At 38.6% G+C, this 22,317-nt stretch overlaps 1 protein-coding gene and 1 pseudogene across 3 annotated transcripts in view; one reads left to right on the top strand and one right to left on the bottom strand.

The window, feature by feature from the left end:
- The window catches only part of LOC113076543 (serine/threonine-protein phosphatase 2B catalytic subunit alpha isoform), a 41,815-nt gene extending 27,713 nt beyond the window's left edge, over nt 1–14,102 (bottom strand). The window contains exon 1 of one of the 3 annotated variants that reach the window (XM_026249245.1): nt 13,606–14,102. In XM_026249245.1, coding sequence (XP_026105030.1) covers nt 13,606–13,663 — 58 coding nt within the window. In that variant the 5' untranslated portion in view covers nt 13,664–14,102. Of the gene's footprint in view, nt 1–11,496; nt 11,593–13,605 lie in introns of those variants that run through there. The other 2 variants (XM_026249242.1, XM_026249244.1) reach the window with 2 other exon arrangements.
- A 1,134-nt stretch (nt 14,103–15,236) lies between these two features.
- Nucleotides 15,237–21,351, top strand: LOC113076542 (ubiquitin-conjugating enzyme E2 D2-like; annotated as a pseudogene).
- The last annotated feature ends 966 nt before the right edge of the window (nt 21,352–22,317 follow it).

Here is a 22,317-nt window from a genome sequence, read left to right as displayed (position 1 = left end):
TGAATTACTCCGGGATACTGGTTTGTTTGAACTCAGAGGGAGTGTAAGCCACATTAAAAAAGTTAACAGCTTAAGTCATTTGTGGATTAATGTGTATTGGAGACGCAAACCGTTTGAAACGATTCAGGTCGATTTGGTGAACTGGTTCAAGAAGATCCGGTTACATCAAATGATTAGTTCATGAACCGGATATGACAAACTGCTTTGCTATTTTTAGACGAAAATGTATTTTCGATGCTTCAACAAATTTTAACTGACCCTCTGATGTCACATGGACTACTTTGATGATGTTTTTCTTTACATTCTGGACATGGACAGTATACCGTTCACACAGCTTCAATGGAGGGACTGAGAGCTCTCGGACTAAATCTAAAATATCTTAAAGGGGGGGTGAAATGCTCGTTTTCACTCAATATCCTGTTAATCTTGAGTACCTATATAGTAGTACTGCATCCTTCATAACTCCAAAAAGTCTTTAGTTTTATTATATTCATAAGAGAAAGATAGTCTGTACCAATTTTTCACAGAAAAACATGAGCGGCTGGAGGCGTGACGTGTGGGCGGAGCTAAAGAATCACGAGCGCCAGTAGGCTTTTGCGTTGAGAGCGTTTGGAAGCTGTGACATTACGTGAGGACAAAACCAACCAAAACAAACCATGGCTAACAGTCAGATTCAGCGTATATTTATGATTCAGAATCAGATCCAAAGGCTGAAATTTAACAAGAGCAGCAGCAACAACAGCGTCTCTATGTGGTATGTACTGAAACTGTATATATTTGCTTAGCGGTTTTGGAAAAGTTCCACTTTGTCAAACTGGGCCTTGTTTGTAAAACAAGCATCTTCGAAATGCAGGGAACAAACACAAACACTTGCACAACTCTGTTGATGCTCTGTAAAAATAAACTCCACCCACTGGTCCCTTAATGCTGTTTCTCTTTAGGAAATCTGTGCAGGGTTGTCTTGCCCTGGCAACAAAAAACACACTCCTTTTGTGACATTTCGCGACGCTCTCGCTCTGATCAGTGAATGTCTGTTGTGCTCTCAGTGCTCTGCTATACGGGAGCACGCGCTCTTCCGGCAGACGTGCCCTCAGGATCCATATAAGGAAATTCCGCTCCATCTAACGTCACACAGAGCCATACTCAAAAAAAACTTTCCGAAACTTGTGACAAACCGGAAGGAGTATTTTTGGAACAGAAATACTCCTTCAAACGTACAACTTAATTTTTGAAACTTTGTCCATGTTTAGCATGGGAATCCAACTCTTTAACAGTGTAAAAAACTCAGTATGCATGAAATAGCATTTCACCCCCCCTTTAAACTGCGTCCTGAAGATGAACGGAGGTCTTATGGGTTTGGAACGACATGAGGGTGAGTTAATAATTAAATAATTTTCATTTTTGGGTGAACTAACGCTTTAACCTCATGTCATTCCAAATGACTTTCTTTCATTTGTGGAACACAAAGGTAATTACAAAAATATACATATATTGTATACACTGTTGTTAAGATCCAATTTATTTTCAAAACATTTTGTGTGTTTCAAAGAACAAAGTATGTATTTATAGACTCGGGTCAAACTTGTATGCATGAATAAATTTATTTGCATTATATAAAATAATATCAGTGAACAGCAGTCTAATCACAATGTGCAGTAGTTTGGTTGATAATCTCTCTCCTTTTATTTCTCTGCTATTTCTTCTGTCTCTTTCTCTATCCTCCTGATCTCAGTAGTCGACCTCACCTTGACTCCCTCCTGTAAGATACGTTCCTCTCAGAATAACACTTCCAAACGGCTGGCCCTCCTTCATGTGTTCAGGGCAATGAAAAGGATTGTTCTGCGGATCCGTTGAGCCCACTAGAGCCCCACCAGTGGTAACACAGATAACGGCCTAGAATCATACTTTGGGAAAGTAGGCCGCTGACTGGCTCGCGCTTGTTCCCAGACCCCAGAGGTACGATGGGAGGGACTCATTCAGGTCACAGCTGTGCTAGAGCCTCTCTCACTCTCTCTCTCTCTCTCTATCTCAGTCTTTCCTTCCCTCTCCTTCCTGACCATTCACTCATGCCCTCGCCCCATCCTGACCCCCACTTACAGGAAACACTCGCAAAGGTTTGCCTTTGATTCTGGAGTCTTCGACCCCTGCTGTGGAGGAGAAACTATGGGTACACTAGTACCAATAATTTTTAATGATGTAGAAAAAAAAAACGTAAAGTCAGTTTATTTTTTATATTTATTTAATGGCACCTTTTTAATGATTGAAGGTGAGCGACACTGATACTAATACTACTTTTCTATGTCTCTAGAAAATGGTTCTTTTTATCCCAATATTTAACCACTGACTAGCCATTCAACATTACAAGAGCTATCAACTTCAACATTTATTAGATAAAAAAAAATCTAATTTAAGTGAACTTAAAACAATCTTCACATAAAACCATTATAATAAATATCGACCTGTACCCCTCAGCAAGAAATATACAGAAATTGAATAAAGTTATCAAATACTAAATTCTAAACTGAATATAGATGAATCCTTAAAGCTACAAAACTTATTGCTTTCCTCTTTTATCTTTTCTTTGATTAACAGACATCACAGCAGCAGCTGGGTCTTAAAGTATACAGAGCCAGCAGATGTAAGAAAAAAATAAATATATTGTGTGCACAATTTACTAATTTTGTTCCCTTGATTTGCTAAATCATCTGCACATTTTACTAATTCGTTCTTTCGATTTATAAAATCATGTGCAGGATTTAGCCAATCGAGGGAACGAATTAGTAAATTGTGCGCACAATTTTTAAATTGAGGAGACTTTTAGCCTCCTATTTTTCTCCTGCATGCCATGTGTGGGGCTCTGTAATAAGGTTATTTGGCTGCTATTACTTTAACACCTGCCTCTGCTGTGATGTGATGTGGATCTGACATGTATGCTCATAGTTTCATTCACACGTTAATATGAAATAATACAGGCTACAGCGCACACCACCGGATTTTTGTATGCAATTGAAGAGCACATGCTACGAGCACAGTATAATGGCTGATTGCACAGGAAAATTTGTTTTTACTGACATATGGCTGGACAGCATCTCATCTCACTGCAATTCACTGTTGCTGTCTTGAAGCTCCTCATCACCTGTACCATTTGACTAATGCCTGGCACTGAGACAAAGTGGAGTGTGCATCTAAATATGACCTGTTTAATATGGTCATAAAGATGTTCCGCATTTAAATAAATCCAATTGTTGACAGGGAAAAAAGAAAGAAGCAGCAGTTTTGAGTGAACTGGCCAACTCTAGCTCCAACCCTGCGTTAACTGCATTAAATATTTTCAACACTGTTAAACTTCCTGCATTAACACACTAATTCTGGCAGCACTAGTTGAAACATACTCTAATGTACATGAATACAGACACTTCTGGCTACACTAAGCTTAATTTCACATGTGTCAGTGTGTAATTCACAACTCAAGTGAATGGTGTATTCTCAGTGTTGCCACTAGGAGTGCTATAGCAGACATTTGTGTAAGCTGTCTTCTTTTACAATTGTTTTTTTCTCTTTTAAAGGCAGGGTAGGTGATTTGGTTAAAAAACATTTTTTGTTAAATTCTATTCACATCCTGATAGCAATCAAAATGTTAAGTGGTCTAAATGTATTTATATCATCTGTTGAAGGTGTAGGACCATAAGCTGTTTGTCTGTTCAAGGGATACAATAGCTGTCCTACCTGCCTATCAACCGAGCGGCAACCTCCCGCTCTCTCTCGTGAGGCCAATAAGGAAGTGACTAAAACTGCAATTCATCGACTGGCCGCTTGAGGCTGGCTGCAAAAGGGAGTCAGTCCCATAGACTCCCCATGTTAAAATGCCCAACTTTACAGCAGAAAAAAACATGTTTACAGCTTGGTTAAAAAAATGATTTTGGTCTATATTGTTCATTTTGCCCTTCATGACAACTGTGAGGGGGGTGAATTTTTTTAAAACTCATCCGTTTAAATTATATTAAGACTTAAAGTTCTGCATAATTAAGGGCATGGCCACTTGAGTGACAGGTGGATTGCAGCTGCTGACAATGCCGTTGCACTAGGTGGTTGTGGCTTCAGCAATCAGCTCCCGCCTTTTTGCCCATTTTTGTTTATCCGGTAGAGTCGTGCGGTGACATGCTGCCAAGATGGCGACGGCCCGCTCTGCACACTTTAGGCTTCAAAACCGCATATAAACAATATATATGGGTATAAACAATATATGTTGAGTTGGCATAGTTTTTTTTTTTTTTGGGGGGGGGGTTGAATATAATAAATAAAATAAGTTACTTTTGCAAATAAATAACTCATCTTTTCAATATACACTACTGTTTAAAGCATTGGATTTCATTGAATAAATGGTCATTTTGGACATATTGACAATAATATGAAATGTTTCTTGTTCAGAAATACTGCATATTAGAATGATTTCTGAAGGATCATGTGACCTTGTGAAGACTGGAGCAATGATGCTAAAACTCAGAGCAGTGAACACACCCGGAGCAGTGGGCAGCCATTTATGCTGCGGCACCTGGGGAGCAGTTGGGGGTGCGATGCCTTGCTCAAGGGCACCTAAGTCGTGGTATTGCTGGCCCGAGACTCAAACCCACAACCCTAGGGTTAGGAGTCTAACTCTATAACCACTAGGCCAAGACTTCCCACATGAAGCACACTGCATTTAAAAATGTATGCGATTTTGATTTCATTGGATAGAGAAAACTCATTTAAATGATAAATTCAGCCTTTGGACTACTCATTCACAGGTACATGAGGTATGATTCAGGCACATTAACTTATGCAAAAGCAGAAGTTTCCTGTAATGAGGTTGTACTGAAGCCATACTGGATTATTAGAGAACCCATTGTACAATACAACACTGCTGCTGAAGATGTTGTCAGTGGGAAGCTAATTTCTGGCTTAGGTGGGGAGGAAGTAGGACAAAGAATTTCTGAGATTTGTAATTTCGGACAACAAACTTGTGCAATCTGAAGTGGCTGTAACTGCAGCAAGCGAAGACCATCAGACACCCACGGTGCCATTCCAGAAGCGCTTCCAGTGTGCAAGCTGCAACATCCTGTAATTAAACTGTTGACAATCTGAAATACATCATCCTGTGATCACACAACTATAGGATGGCTCTGTTTCAGCCCGAGACCTAATAGCGATGGAACACACATTTTGCTGTGTGTCAGACAGAAGCGTTGTATTGTTACTACAAAATTGTTCAAAAATACAGCTGCCACATCCTTTGACAACCCAGAATTCTGTATAGAGATGAGACAAAGAGAAAGAAAATGTACTGTTGGAATGAGAATGGAGAAAATTGACTAAAGGGATGGATAAGAGGGAGAGACGCGCCTGACCCAGATCTGGAGAAGGTAACAGCATCATGTGCCTTTGACGGAGGGATTTTTACAAGCGCCGTTTGATGTTGCACAATTAATGCATGCTTCACACATGAAGGGGCCATCTGCATGTGCATAAAAGCAGGAGGCGGGATTTAAGATGATAAAAACACCAATGAACCAATCAGCAGAGTGAGCTGGGTTGACTGACAGGCCAGAAATGATGAAGTCATCCACTCAGGCAGCAGTAAATACAGGATAAAGATCCGTTCTACTGGATTTCTGGATCACAGAAGCGTTCCTGCTTTCGCGTGGCCTCATTAGGTCTCAGCTCTGCGCTATCCACTGTGTCCTCTGTGCTCCAAACTCACACTCAAAGTATTTATGTTAAAGAGGCTAAATTTAGTCTCACTCATTCTTTCTCTCTTCCTCTTCCACTCTTCCTCCTAGTTTCACCTTTAGTCTGTTTTTGAACCAGATCTGTGTATGTGGCGGCATGTTATTTTTACCCTGGTCCACATCCTGTGTTGTGCACTAATGATTTCGAATATCCTACAATTTCCTGGCAGTCACCCTGCTGCATTCTCATCCAGGTCTAGTGTCAGTTTAAAGCAGCAGTTCTGCCAAAAATGAACAATCTGGCGTTATTTACTCACCCTCATGTTGAGACAAACCTGTATGTTGTGTTATATTTTCTTCGTCAAACACAAAAGGAGATATTCTCATGCTGCTTTATAATTAATATTAAACATTTTAGAATATAAATATTTTTAATATTATAGTATTACAAATATGGTAATTTCACTGACAAATAAAAAAAAAAAGTATTTAAAACATACTATAATAATTTTATTTTACATTACAAATGACAATACAAATATTTATGTATATCGTAATTTATTTATTTTCTATTTTTTTTTGGTGGAAGCCCTCAAAGGTTTTCTTTTGTTGACAACAGCTGGTGCAGGTGCACTGGGCAATTTTTGGGTCATGATTTTTGTTTTATTTCAATGAATTATGCAGCCATAGCATACAGGTTTGAAAATAAGTAAACAATGTCAGAATTGTACTATTCCTTTAAAGGAAGATATGGCTTATAGAAAGTAATGATGAATGACAGACTAGGGGGTGAATGGGATTTTAGCTGGAAGTCCCACCCAAGGCACAGATGACTGCATTTTGTTTTCCATGATGCGTGTGTGTGAGACACAGATTGTGGTGTGTAAAGGTGGTCAAGCGTGTGAGCGTTCTCCATTACACACATCTGTATGTATCAGTGTGTGTGTGTGCTCAAGTTAACGTCTCTAGTGACCTGTAACATATGTGTGTGTGTGTATGTCTTGTGTGTGTTTGTGCATCTGTGTGGGAGGAAACAGTTTTCATCATTTTCCTGCAGTCCTGTATCACCGCATTTGATGCGAGATTGCCTCTCTCTCGCTCTCTCTCCATTGGATCATTCAGGTGGGCGATGAAGTTGATTAGCTCAGTATCTGGTTAGATGGGCAGCACTTTAGTCCTTAATAACAGCATTCTCACATGCTTGAAAGCAGAACTGAAATGTGTGACACTATCTACTTTCGGAATAGCATACTACATACTTCATATTACAGTACAAGTCTTAATATTTCTGCAGTATGCAGGGTGTACACTGCAGCATGCAACTCTTCTGTATGCATGAACTACCTGGATGAACTACGACATTTCCAAAAATGTGCAGTATACCAACGAGTACTGCAGTACGCAATGCACTGAGCACTATATCCCACAATACAGTGTACTTGACCTTCCATTTCCAGTGTAGCAAATCAAGCTACTATTATCAGCTGAAATGCTTTACATCTTTTTCTGGCCTCACTATTAGAACAGACTGCCAAGAGTTAAAACGACTTTATAGAAAATTATATTAAAAATGCAAAAGTCTGAAACTTGACTCCACTTACTGTCATATGCTAATTTACTGCAAATGGAAACCACTACATTTTGTGATTACCAGCAAGAGAGTCTACATTTCTAAGTTGGCGAATGTAAATTTGAAAATAATGGTGGAAACAAATTGATATTGTTTATGAATAAATGGGCCTAACTGTGAATGTTTTTGTACAATTTTCATTTGTACACATTTTGTGAAATTTGAAGCAACAGGTTTGTTTGACAAAATATTTCCCATCATTTTATGTGGCAGAAAAAGAATGTTAAATACACTGACAATGCATCAGTTACACACTTAATGTGCATTTTCTTTTTTTCTTTAAATAGTTTTTGTCAATAGTAAAATTTTGAATTTTAAAACTGGCCAATGCATTCATTAAAAAAAAAGAAGAACACTATTACACCATAATTATGACTTTCAAACTCATAAGCAGGAACATCCCAAGAGGATCAAACATGCATGTAATGAGGTCATGTGACAAAGTTAATGAATAGGAGAAACCGCAATGCGCAATATGACGGCTCCAGTCCTGCCTTCTAAATAAAAGAGTCACTGCCATTAGAAGCTTTGGTTCCCATAGAAACCTGAGACTCGCATACACTCAGGACTACACATGCGCATTGGTGGTACCGACCTGAAAAATACACTTTCTTAAAGCTATTTATGCCATGTCTGTCTAAGGTTTTTGTTAATGTTTCGTGTTTCAGTTCAGGTCTATCAAGTCTTTTATGTCCTTTCTTTTAGTTTGGTATCAGTTATGTTTCCTGATCCATGTCATGTGAACTCCAGCTTGTTTCTTATGCCTTGTTTTCATTGCATTTTTCATTATTAGTTCTGTTCTCTCACTGGTTCGTGTCCATTTGTCTTGTTATCTTGTTTAGCAGTTCTGTCTTGTCATTGATTATGTTATGTGATTAACACAGTCTTGCATTTAAGTCCTCATGCTGGACATTTTTCCTTGTTGTCAGGTCATTGTTTTGTCTAGTCAAACTATAGTTCCTCATCTGAGATTAAGTTCAGAGTTTATGTTTTGGATAAAATCTATTCCATCTTCCCAACATTAGACACTGGACCAAAGCATTACACTGGTTATTATGTTTACAAGTAGCATGGTAATACTATGGTATTCTTTGAAGTGTCTTTCAGTAATATGTAAAAAATATATTATGCCCTTTTAGGTTTAATGTTTTGTTATTATCATGTTTTTTTTTTTCTGAACATGGTACTATGGTAATACTATGTTGTTTTGGATATGATACCATGGTAAAATCATAATATCTTGGAGAAACATACAATTAATTATGCCATGTTTGCAATCTTTCCAACATTGGAAAATAATTATAAAAAGCACACAATCTTCTTCACTAAAAGCACCATGGTATTATAATGCTTTTTTTTGAAGTACATTGTAATGGTACTAGTTTTTCTGGACACAATACTATAGTAAAAAGTCAAGAAACATCTACATAATTATGCCAAGCACACTATTTGATGCTACTGGCTTGCATTTATTTTATTGCTTATGGTTTTAATGCCTTTTTAATGCTATTTCAGCATTTATCTGACAAGCCAGAATTTATTGCTTATTTGAAATATGCCATTTAAATGAGCTTGGTCTGAGATTTCAGTATTTCTCCTTTCAGATACATAAGAGGTGATGCATGCATGCCTAATGTAGCTGCATCGTAAATATGGCCATCAAGTACACTAATGTTCCTTAAAAAGTACTTTTATACTACATTGTGCAACATAGATTTGGCTAGTTAGCATAGTTCAGTTAACTACACCATTCAGACAGTCATTCAAAAGTATCCATGGGATTTACAGATCAGGTTATTGGCTGATAAAATCCACTACAAAATGCTTTGAAATAAACTGGAATGTTAAAATTATAATTTTCTTCAAGTGTGATATAATAAACACCATTGGTTTGATTAGAATTGCATAATGTCCACATACTATTTTTTAAACACAATTAGCAATATTCAGTATAGTGTGCAGTATGCAGTACCTTAGAATTCCATTCCAAACACTGCCTGTGCATTTCCCCCTGTGTGTAAGAGAAAGAGATTGCTGGGACACAAGTGCATGCACATCCATCCGTCCATCCATCCATCCATCCATCCATCGGATGTCAAGTGCCTGATTCCCCATCTCTCCCACTTCTCATCCTCCACACTTTTCACACTTCCCCCTCTCTTTTCTTTCACCTGCTCTCGTTTCATTTATCGCCAGGCTCATGTCAACACTCTTACTTCGTTTCAGTGTTCAGGGCTTTAACATCCCGTTCATGTTGCATGTCGCACTCGGCAGGAGGCATGCATGAATTAACACAGGCACAAAATCAGGAGAAAAATTTCAATCTTTGAAGCGGTTTCGATAATGCCATGAAAGTGTGTGTTTATGATTGCATGCAAATAATTTATTCCTGTTTCAAAACATCTCCATTCCTAGGGGCCAAGAACACCTATTAGTACCAATCATAAAAAATACACTATGATGCAGTTAGAATAATCTAGTCATTATTGTTGCATTACTACATTCCTTGAGGAGACAGATGGCAGTGAGGCGCATTCTGTCTCACGGAGAATGCAGCACATAATAACTTGTGGAAATGAGCAAATTCATCTTAAGCAATCTACTCTCTTACTCATTTGTGTTTGTCTCAAGCATGCCTTCTTCTATGCACCAATTTTACTCTCTGTTACGCCCTAGAAAAATCTGCAGAAAGTACTACAGTACTGCCATGGACATGGTACAATAGTGATCCTTTTAGCTATCATGGTCCCATGGTAAGATATCTTGGAGCAATATCTAATATGGAATCTCATTCCATCTTCCCAACAATGGACATTGGTACCATAGTATAACCATTGTTTCTAGAATAGAACATCTATACAAGCATAATGGTAATACCATGGTATTCTTTGAAGTTTCTTTGAGTAGTATGTGAATAATTATCCCAAGCAAACCATTTTCTAGACTAAAAAACACCATGGTATAAAGGTTCCTATGAACCATCAGGCAGTTTTTTACTTCTGCTGTGTCCTCTTCATACCTTTATCACCTTCATACTGGCTGCTTTGCCTTCCTCGTCCACCAGCTATATCTGGACACGCTCTCACACAGACCTTCCCTAAAGCTTAGTACCCAAGATACCTAACGGTTAATATTACATAAATGTGACACATATGCTGCACTATGATTATTTAATGCAGAATGGCATATGTTGCTAAATAATTACAGGCGGCCACACTCCAGGGTTGAAGGAATACCCCTTACAGTACACAACACCTCTCTCTCTGCCCAAACCACACTTGCTCACACACTACGGTGGCCCAAAACGTGCCTCCCCATCCGCCTTTATTGTTTTCCATAATCCAAACAAACTGATCATATATACACAGGGGATAGATGCTTTTGGGTAGCTTTTCAGTATGCACAGGCATTGCTGAAGACTAATTAACCCCTCTCTCCACTGACCGCCCACACTATACATCCACATCCACATATCTCATCATTCAGTGATGCTGTAGTGCCCACATCTTCACTACTTGACATTCTAATGTTGTTGTTGTTTATTATTATTATATACTTAATGTGTATTGCAAAAACTGGAAATATAAATATAGCTTTAAATTTCGCTAAGCTTATAGTAGCTACGTGCATGCGTGCATTGGTATAGGCTAGTTATGATGGGTTTGCATAGTCTCTTAATGTATTTATGCATCATATCAGATGAAACATATAGTTCTGCAATGTAACTTGTTTTTCTGCAATAACAATTCGATTTAATGCCACTGGGATTTCTGGATCCAGCACATCCTCTATGTGCAAGCCTTGTTTACAGTGTGTAACGATGTACCAACGAATCGATAAACTGCTACGGATAGATACACTAAAATACCCTCATAGGCCGTCTATGCAAGGATGTGTAAGTCAGTGTACGAACTGACTGCGAGGAACTCAACGCATTTTCCCTGCATGACAAGAGTGTACTCGTGCAGGGTCTCGAGGCATTACACATTTCACATCATTACACGCACAATCGATATGGTAACTCACGAGATCACCTCGTTATCCGAGCGCTGGTAGCTACCCGACAAGCGCGCGCACTGACATTAGAGTAAAAGATGCGAATGGGAAAGCGCAAGGAGATGCATGAACCAATACAGGAATGCAATGCAATAGCCACGCTACCTTTAAGTCGTCCTTTCGCTGTCATCCTCAAACTGCAAAAAATATTTCATTGGATCGAGATGTTTATCTCTCTCTTTTTCTCTCCTCCCCCCTTTATCTCTCTCCCTCTCTCTCTCTCTCTCTCTCTCTCTCTCTCTCTCTCTCTCTCTCTCTCTCTCTCTCTCTCTCGGGTAACCTGCCACTGTATAACAGTTCGTCCATCCGCCAGCAGGCGCGCAGCCGTCGATGCGCTCCACAGATGTGGCAAGCCGTTTCACTTTTGTTCTTTACAACTGTCTTAGATTTATGTGACGACTATTTAGTTTTAATTACTACATGTATACATTTAATAAAGATTCTAGTCCCTATTCCAATAGTGACTAGCCTTTATCTACAAAAAAAGTGTAAAAACAATGTTCGATCAGAAATTGCTAGCAAATATTTACAAAGAAATGCAAGTAACACATTAAATTAAATGTGTCATTTTGAAGTAGAAACAGTTTAAAAATAGTATTTTCTTTTAAAAATGTCCTACAAATTTATAGTGTATTTCAGTTTTATAGCACTTATTAGACACTAGTACTAATTTAGTTACTACCTCGGTTATATGATACCTGCATTTGGAATCACATCACACCGAACAATTTTGGATGAAATGCGCAGTTTGTCCTGTAAACTATATATATAGGCAATATATATATATATATATATATATATATATATATATATATATATATATATATATATAAACATCACCAGCTGCTAAATTCAAATCTGCATTTGCTGCCTGGCACAGAGCAAGGGATGCACACATTTTTAAAGCACTGCACATTATTACCAATCTCATATGATTCTGTTGAGTTTATGAATGCAAGGGCCAATCACAGCCGTTCAGATGAGTCATTGCTGAAACATGCTGTTTCGCTCGTTGACCGAATTCTCTGGCTAGTTCTCTCATCAAAACAGAGTGAAGATGTACAAATGTAAGTAAGATGTTTATTTCACAGTGTAAACAGCTTTAGAGATTATTATGGAACATTTTGTGTGCTTGAACCCACTGGACTGAAGTGAAAACGTTCTTTGATAATATAAACATTCTTTACTCTCTTTTTGTACAATGAAAGTGTTATAGGCTAATTAGTAACTTACAGTGTGTGTATTAAATTCACATTAAATACAAATTATTACAATATTTTGTACTTAAGTTAAAAAAACTTATGCAAAGTTAATAGATTACACTATTAGGATACATTAACCATCACCCATTATATTGGTTGCTTCTTAAAACCAATAAATCCTAATGGAATTAGAGCTGGGACAATAAATCGATGCATCGCAAATCGAGAAATGATTCTGCAGCGATTCTGAGATTTTCCAAATGCATCATGATTCTCTCTTAAATCGATTCTGAGCTTCGTTTTTAACAGAAGAAGGCACTGCGTGCTTTAGAAATAGCTGTAATTTGCTAACTTCCTGTTCCTTACACACACACTATTTGAACCATTGAAGGATGTTCACAGTGGGCTGTGTTTACATTAATCTTGCATCATAAAAGCCTATGTGCAAGTACATATATATTACTCAGCCGAATGCACAAGCGCTCCTCTTCGTGAGCATGTGATTTGAAATTGTTATAGATTACTTGTAGATTGCAGTGATATATGACGTTGAAAAATTACCAAATGGAAAATAAAGTAGGTTAAGATGAATTTTAAAATTGTGCCCCCCTAAAAGCACAGGTAGCCCCTGTCTGCCCCAAGTAAATAGAAAATAATAATAAATAAGCACTTGTTACTAATTTGCTAACATAAAAAAATAAAGTTTGGGGTAAAACATGTTAAAATGGCTTGCCATACCTCTCCTGCATCAGCATCGCTATGGGTTGCCATTCTCGATTAATGGAAATAGTTTTTGGATGCAAACACACCATCTGAAGCATCCATTGATCACTGATCAATCATTGATGTATGACGTATTATTTTTTTTAAATATATTTTTAAAAAATATAGTTTTCTTATAGCGCATCATCACAGAAACAGAATCATCGCGAAACATGCACAATCGCACCTAACGCTGCATGCTTAAAAATGCTGAGTACGATTAAAAAGGTACAAAACACAATCCACTTACATTTGATCACGCGGTCGGTAGGGTTTAAACCCATGATGTCTGCGCTGGACATTCTCATGGGTTGTTGAGGATAACGGGGAAAGTGCGCCTACTCCTAACGGGTGAGCGTGCGGTCTTCGGTGCTGCGGGATTCGCGGGCTGCAGAAGCCGCATCACTTGGTGCGTCTCTCCTCCGTCCACCGTCGGTCAGGGGGGAAGATGTGTCGCAGTTGATCCAGGGAAACTGTTATGCTGGAGATGCTGGACTCTGCCTGGTGCCGTGTGGGGGCGGATAGATAGACAGATAGATGGATGGATGGATGGATGGAGAAGCAGGAGGGGGCTGAGAGACTTCTGCTCGGTTCAGGGTATCCTCAGCGCGTTGCAGCACCACCCCGACATGGCGAAGACAGGAACTCCCACGCTCTGGCTTGCAGGGACTGCCTCATACTGCCATCACGTGGAGGCTGATTCGGGGTTTCCCTGCGAACGAGATGAGAGAGAGCGCGCGCACCGAGGCCTTGTTGCTGCTTTATTGACGTCAGTCTTTTTAATGCTTCATGGCATAGAAAGTCAGATAAGGCCGCGTATTATCTTACTGTATTTTGAACGTTGTAAGAACAACCCAGCTTCTGTTTTCTGACTTCTCTGATCTTATCCTATCTATCTATCTATCTATCTATCTATCTATCTATCTATCTATCTATCTATCAAAATTTTGAACAAAAACCATTTTGGAATTGAACATAAGTACAAAACAATTCTTGTTTTCATTGTTTTTGGGCACTCCACCATGGACTTCTGAACATGAACCATATAATACAATGTATTTCTTTTAATTTCCACATTTTATGCTTTCATCACTTTCAATTTTGTACTAGAATCGGAATTATTGTGTGCTGTACCATTGACAATTTCCTTTGAACCCATTGTGTCAGTACTGTTCTGTTCTATTCCTTTTTTCTTTTTTTGCAATTAATGTGATTGTCTGAATGGGGTAGAGGGCATAAACCTGTGCAATGGGATTAAGATATCACAATGAAACAAGGTATTTCAGGAATATAGGACGATAGTTTGATCTGTTTGGATTTGTGTAATCATAATTATATGAGGATCAGACAAAAGCAGCCTAAAAATATTTGCTATTAATTGTTTAAACAATCAAATATTACAAATGAGAACAAAAACAGCTAAGGAAATAAATAATTACAATGCATCAGATTAAGTCGACTCGTATATTTAGAGAGAGGGAGAGCAGTGGTTCTTCTCTCAATGGACGATAGTCTCGTATTTTGCCGCGATAAACCATTAATTTGTCAAATATCACTCCGCAGTGGTGAAACTTACTTTGAAAGAGGTTAACTGTGATATGTGTTACTGCTGCCAGTCATGTTAAAATTGAATAAACTGTTTTGCTCATATGAATATAAGTCGCATGAACACAACTAACAATAAACTTCTCGACATATATTTTTATCCTCCTTATTCTCTCCATTCTGTTACCGAGCGGATCATCAAGCTCGTTTGTCGGCTCGAAATGGAAGCGTTCAGACACATGCTTTCATTTGGGCTCATTAAGCGTTGAAGTCGTTTAGCGCAATCCGCCATTTTGGCACCGCTAGTACATCAGTTTCGTGATTCACTACCGCACTAGCTAGCAACTGGCGTCGGCGCGCAATCTGTCTCCTGCGACTGCGACAATTGGCGGAAGGATCTGATTAGAGCAGCGCAGTGTGCGTGATGCGGTAGCTGCTCTCTGCCGCTGCTGCAGGAGGAAGACCGAACCGCTACCAGCACCACCTTTCAGTTTCGCCTTCAAATTACACCAACCGGCTCCGTCACACACTGAACACCGACTGAATTATTACCCCAAGGCGTCCCTTATTAAGACACCGGCGGGGTTGGTCGCGTTGAAATTGAAGAAGCGCTGTTTTAATCGAATACAAGGCGGGTTTTGTGTGTTTTTGACAGCAGTAACAGCACAACAATGGCTCTGAAAAGAATCCCACAGGTAAGAGAAGGAAGTCACGGGCGCCATTGCCCTATTCCGCATTGAAAACGCACCATCCTTCCTCATTTACGCCGGAAAGGCGATTTAAGCGATGTTATTGAGAAGTTAAAGTGTATAGTGTTGCACTAGTGGAATGACAAGTGTAGTAAAGTAGCCCGGTTCGACGGTTCGGCCCGGGCTAACGGTTAGCATGATAGCTAGCGACCCTCCGTCGAACTGTGTGTGAATGATAAATAAATATGTATCCGGTCATTGTTTTTGTATTTCGTTTTCTCGTTTTAGTATTAAACGGATATAAACAGTCATTTGAAATGTAAGTAGGGTTGAAATGGTTCGCTTGGACTATTAATGTAAGATCATGATAACGTCTTAGCATGCTAACCCCTCGTTGCCACCAATGCTAAAGGCCCATTTGGAAACCTTGAACAAAGATCGTTTATATCCACCACAACTTCAACAGTTTACTGTATTTTTTTACTGTTAATATACTAGGGTACGGTGCTATTAAATTATACTTCTTTATTTTGTGTTGGTTTGGGTTGTTAGCTGGCTAACTGCTCTGGTAGGGCATCTAGTCTCAGTTTGCCATCGCGTTAATGTTTAAAATCAATTTTAGGATGTCTTTGTGTTCTTTATATTGTATATCCGTTTCTCTTCACAAATATCTAAAGATTTGGTCCTTTAGTGCATCTGTTTAATTTTTATAGGCAAGCTGGCACATTATGTTGTTGGAGATTTGAGGTTAGCTCGTGGCGCAAGCAAATCTGTGTTATGAGCGTGGTCCAAAGCATTCATATTCACATTTCAGACCCCTTATTGTGCTTTTCTGACAATTTTGAACGTTTCGATACTCTTGGGTTTCAGTAGAACAGACTAACCCGGAAAAATCTGAGTTACATAAGCTGTGGTCACCTCTCATGTCATTACAGCAGCAATAACTCCATTACACAGACTGTTGTGTGTCTGTTTTGAGATTGACCTCTTTAATCTCTTAATTATCCATCCACTGTGATTGTTCTGCTTATTTTACTGTAACTTAATCAAATGCACAGATATTTGTAGTGTTAAGTTTCAGTGTCAGTTTCTAAGTTTCATTTTGGTGCTTCACTGTCAGCAGCATGCAATGCAGGTGTTTCAGGAAGGGATCAGGACAGGTGATGCAGAGCTTTTTAAAGTCATGATAGATGAACTGCTTTAAAAACGCAGTTTTGATTCTGTTGTGTTGCAGGAGCTGCATGATTTGGGCCGTGATCCACCTGCTCAGTGTTCAGCGGCCCAGTAGGAGATGACAGTAAGTAACTCCTTTGGCCCAACAATAAATTTGATAAACTATTGAGTTTATTTTTCAAATTAAAGTTAGTAAATCTAGGATTTAATGATATAGTCATCTGGTTTTCTTTCAATTGGCAATTTTTTTTGGGTGGGGGGGGGGGGTGATTGGTTGTAGGCTTCACTGATCTGATCTCACGCACATCAAGTTTTTGGATAAAATATTTTCAAAATTAATCACAAATCATGTTTTTTCCCCACTCCAAATTGAAGTACGTAAGCTCCTAATCAGTGTTTTTCTATGATCAGTCCGTTCCAAAAGCAAACACAAAACCTGCACTGATTGAAAGAAAACAAGTTAATGAAAAGATTGTGTCCCAGGTAATAATATATTATGAATTTATAAGCCAATATTATATTGGCAGGTAATTTTGACTGGGGAGCACCCAGTGAGTAACGAGGTGGAGAAACGTTACAAAATTTAGCAATATTTTAATTTTTATTTATTACTTTTTTTTGGTGGGGTTACACTAAGGGAATTCAGTAAGTTTTTTTGAACAGTGCAATAACAAACAAATCAAATTTATATATATATATATATATATTAGGGGTGTAACGATACGCGTATTCGTATTGAACCGTTCGGTACGAGGCTTTCGGTTCGGTACGCGGTACGCATTATGTTACCGAACGGTTCGTTGGACTAATTAATTATATTTGCAAAAAATATAAATAAATTGTGAAATATAATGATATGCGTTCACAAGGTAGCCCAATAACCCAAACGGCGTAACAGGCAATGCCCCTGACACCCCCGAAGAAGAAAAAAACACCAACTTATATGTTTATGTTAGGCTACTCAGTCAGGTGCTCGCTCACTCAGTAGCGCTGAAGGCTCGTTGCAAAATGGCCAATGCGTTTAACAGACCAGAAATAGAAGATCCTCCAATAACCAACAGGTCTGGTGTTTGGGTGCACTTTACCAATCGATCGGGGCATCCAAACAAGCACGGAAATCAAAATGGACTAGTACTGTACTGTGTCGGAATTTTCTGAGGCAGTACGATACAATTAACAGGCCTGCACGTTATTAGATAGAAGATCTGTTATAAATAGAACGTATGCACGGGCACTTTTGAAAACTCCACCTACTTTTGCTCTTGGCATAGTGCAGCGCAAATCGCGTTGCAATGCTGAGCCCAGGGTCCAGCGCCCGTGTGTACCGTGTCCTGTGTGAAAGACCCTTTAGCCATTTTGCAACGAGCCTTCAGCGCATACTGAGTGAGCGAGCGCCTTACTCTGTAGAGAAAACGCAGATTTTAGGAACATGCTTAATGTAATTGAGCCCCGTTACAATATTTATATATATATATAAAATACTAGAACAAGTTCTCTTGGACTTGAAAACAATCTGTTACTACTTTTCTGCTGAGATTTTTTGTTATTATTATTGCATTGCTTAATAGAATCAGCTCTTCAAGATGTCTTATGTATACAGCACTAATAGGAACTGAATGTCATAGTAGCTTCATACTCCTTGTCAGAAGTGCTTTTTCCTGTGTGATCATGTTTTCTGTGTGTACTGTAATAGACTGTGCTCATCATTATTTAGCGTGAAGCTCAGCCACAAGACGACGGATTGTTTGAAGCAACAAACAGCATATACAGCTTCCCTCGAAAGAGTCACTATTTTATTAAATTGACTCATACAACCATCTGACCCACTTAGTGCCTCAGAGATTTGACTGAAATGTGACAACATAATTGTACGCAAATTTATTTTATACTGTACTCTCAGTGGGCTCTTTTAATTCTGACAAGACTGATTCTAAGCTGGCAAGCAGACATGTGTACCTCTTTGAGTTTTGTAAAGACATGATGAACATGGTGTGACTGATATAGGCTTTCCCTGACAATCTTTATTTTTGGTCTTGTTTCAGTGTTTCATTGGCAGGCCACAATAATGGGACCAGTAAGTATTTATTGTGATGGCAATATTACAAGAATCCCTTGGAGCATGATATTGTTCTCTTGATATTGAGTAAATATAGATCATGTTTCAGTTTCCTAAATGCGATGTGTGTTTATATATATAAAAAATGCGTGTATACAATTTTCACAGTAATTAAATGTTTACCCTACAGAATGACAGTCCTTACCAGGGCGGAGTGTTCTTCTTGACCATACACTTTCCCACAGATTACCCTTTAAACCGCCAAAGGTCAGTAACATCCACGCCTGTTTGACTCAGGCACAGCTTCTCAGATGTTTTGGTTATTCTCAGGAGCTGCTTAATTATTTGTCACTTTGTATCCTCAGTGTACCAACTTGTACTTTCTTTGTTGTGACACAAGGAAATGTTTTCCCTCCCACCATATATTCAAATAATTCATCTTATCATGACTGTGTCATATGCTGTTGTAGAATGCAGGGAATCTTGTTGATGAATTTAAGGAATGTGTTCGAAGGAAGCCAGTGCTTGTGTTTGGATTATAATCTTCAGTAATTAGGAACTGGTCTAGAGTTGGCTGTCATTTTATTGTTTAGCCTGTAAAGGTTGTGATTTGCATGCTTATTTTTGTCTGGCTCCTTTCTAAGGTTGCATTTACCACAAGAATCTATCACCCAAATATCAACAGCAATGGCAGCATTTGTCTGGATATTCTGAGGTCACAGTGGTCACCGGCACTTACCATCTCCAAAGGTACAACTCCGTTTTTAAAGAATGTTTTACATCAGTTCATTCTGGAAATGTTTGATTGTTTCTTAGCCCAAGTCTTTATCTTCCCATGGTCTAGCATGTAGGGGGTTTTAGTATGATTTTTGTTACCCACAAAATTTAGCATGTAGACCAAATATTAAAATGTGACTAGGGCTGTGACGGTAGCAAATTTGTACCACTGCGGTGGAGGTGGACCAACTACCGGCCATGGCACGGTGTTGATATGCATAATATATTTTAGCAAAACACACAAAAAATCAAATAAATAACACATTTAAACAAGAAAGTAGCCTAAATAAGAAAGTTAAATGCACCCTGTCTACAGGACGTGAGCGGACTCGTTATAATCAATCAGTGATGCTACACTGGATGCTGTAGGACACAACATGACAAATCCCTGACAGTAAACTGGCTTGTCCTATTTATGAGGTACTGACACAGTTCAAATGTCCGGTGAAGACACTAGACAAACCTGTTGTGATGGTTCACCGAAAAAAAGCCTTGTCCAGTTCTGGCGAAGGTGTGCGTGCAGTCAGCGGAGGCTCGTGAAGTGGAGCCAGGTGAAAGTATAAATCCGCTTTAAGCAAGTATAATAATTTGGTCCCCCAACAAGGTCCATCACCCAACACAAAATTAATTTGCTGAATGAATAAACAGTTTTCCTGGGCTCAAACCTGCCAATCTAAAGGAAAAGCTGTTTATGGTGTTTGAGCAAATTTCTAAATAACCATAGACTTGTAGTCTAAATACAACAATTTGCAATTATTACTGTTATAAACACTTGTATACAAAAACAAGTGTGCATGAGGTCACCGTCAGTGATGTCAGTTTGTGCAGTTGTCATGGGACCGTCACAGCCCTAAATGTGACGTTTGAATGCTCAAGTGCTGTGAGAACTGCTTTAAATAATGTAGCACCCAGAATCCTATTTTGTATTCAGATTCATTCAAAGTTAAACTAAAAATCTTTGTAGCCTTATCATGCAGAATTGTTACCTTTTAAATATATGAAATTTTACTTTAGTCGTTTGTCTGTGTGTACCATGAAGTAGTCTTTGGCAATAAATTGAAATATGTTATGCTTTTACACCGGAGGAGAGTGTAAGATGCTGCTGGTTTCTCATTGACATTTTCTGCATAAGAATTTTCTAATAATAATCTCATTCTTTAGTTTCAAACTCAATCACAAACAAAATGATAAAGAGATACTGGAGAATATTGCTCAAGTATATTGTTCTTTTAAAGTTTTTCTTTTAATGTTTTAATCATGCCCACTAGTTCTCCTGTCCATCTGCTCCCTGCTGTGTGACCCCAATCCGGACGACCCCTTAGTACCTGAGATCGCCCGCATTTACAAGACTGACAGGGAAAAGTGAGTGTCCTCTTCTGCACACTGTTTGCCCTAATGCTCTTCTCCATAGGGGCTGTCGTGCAGTCATTTGCATTATTAGCTACGTTATTGTTTATGCAGTTTCCTGTTTTGACACTTGTCACCTTTCTTCCCTGGGGATGTTGTTTATACGCTGACATTCCGAAGTCCTGTTTTGTGAATAATTTACTTTTACTGTTGTTGAGCTTTGAAGTTGACTAAAGTAAAAACATAGCAAAAGTGATAATGTTTTCAGCTTGCTGTAATTCCAAGAGGCAGGCTTCAATAGCTCAACAAGCAACAGTGTTTTATTTTATCTAAGCCAGACTGAGCTGGGTGTAATAATTTGAACTGGAGGATGATTCTAATCAAATTCAACAGAAAAGGTCATTAAATCCCAGCAGACTCCATTAGATCCTTATTGTGCAAATGTGGGTGGAAGTTGGGCGAAGTTCTTTATTGGCATCTATGGTAGAGCTGTAATCGGGCCTTAAAAGTTAGGCCCGACAGGACCCGAGCCCGACAGGTTTCAGCCCGAGCCCGACAAGTACATTTTGATTGACAGCTTTTTTAAAGCCCGAACCCGTTTACAGCACGACATTATTCAAATGTGCGCACGCACACAGCTCTTTTGCCTCAACAATGAGTAATTTATTCATGTTTTAACATAATTTACTCATAACTAACGTAGACTAGACCACTTGGAAGTTGGAATAAAGAAATAAAATAAGTCCTCTGTGACATCGTAACATCTCAGCATTCTAGACATATGGGCTCATTTAACCTATAAATAGACCAACGCACCAATAAAAACTAGTTATTTAAAAAAAAAAAAAATTAAGATAAATTTTAAATTAAGATGGGTATTTGGCAATAACGAAATTAAGATAAAGGCTCCGCCGGATTTGCTTTATTTTATAAAAGAATAATGCCAACATTAGCGTAAATACGCTGTCAACATTATGCATTTAAGACTCAATGAATATTTAGTTATCATTTGTAAAACCTTTACTCGCAGAGATTAGGCTAGGTCTACATGTTTTTATGGAGCAAAATGATTTAATCCACTGTAGATGTCTTCAGCGCGTTCCTGCGCTCACTGATGGTGCGTCATTATTCACTCATTATTCTTATTATAGACATGGTCCAAACTTTTCCACTTTCGCTCATGAGTTTGCTTTAGTTGCTGGTGCCTGCTCGGGTCCCGTCGGGTTCGGGCAAAGATCTTCAGCTCTAATCTATGGTTCCATGAACAAACTTTAGTATCAATGGCATCCTTCTATTTGTACAAAAGCTTTTTATGTAGCAAAAAAGATATAGATATTTAAAATTTCACACTGAGGAAAATAATGGTTCTTTTAAT

Source organism: Carassius auratus, unplaced genomic scaffold (assembly GCF_003368295.1).
Source record: "Carassius auratus strain Wakin unplaced genomic scaffold, ASM336829v1 scaf_tig00020712, whole genome shotgun sequence".
Taxonomy (NCBI): Eukaryota; Metazoa; Chordata; class Actinopteri; order Cypriniformes; family Cyprinidae; genus Carassius; species Carassius auratus.
This window is presented reverse-complemented; position numbering and strand designations above follow the sequence as displayed.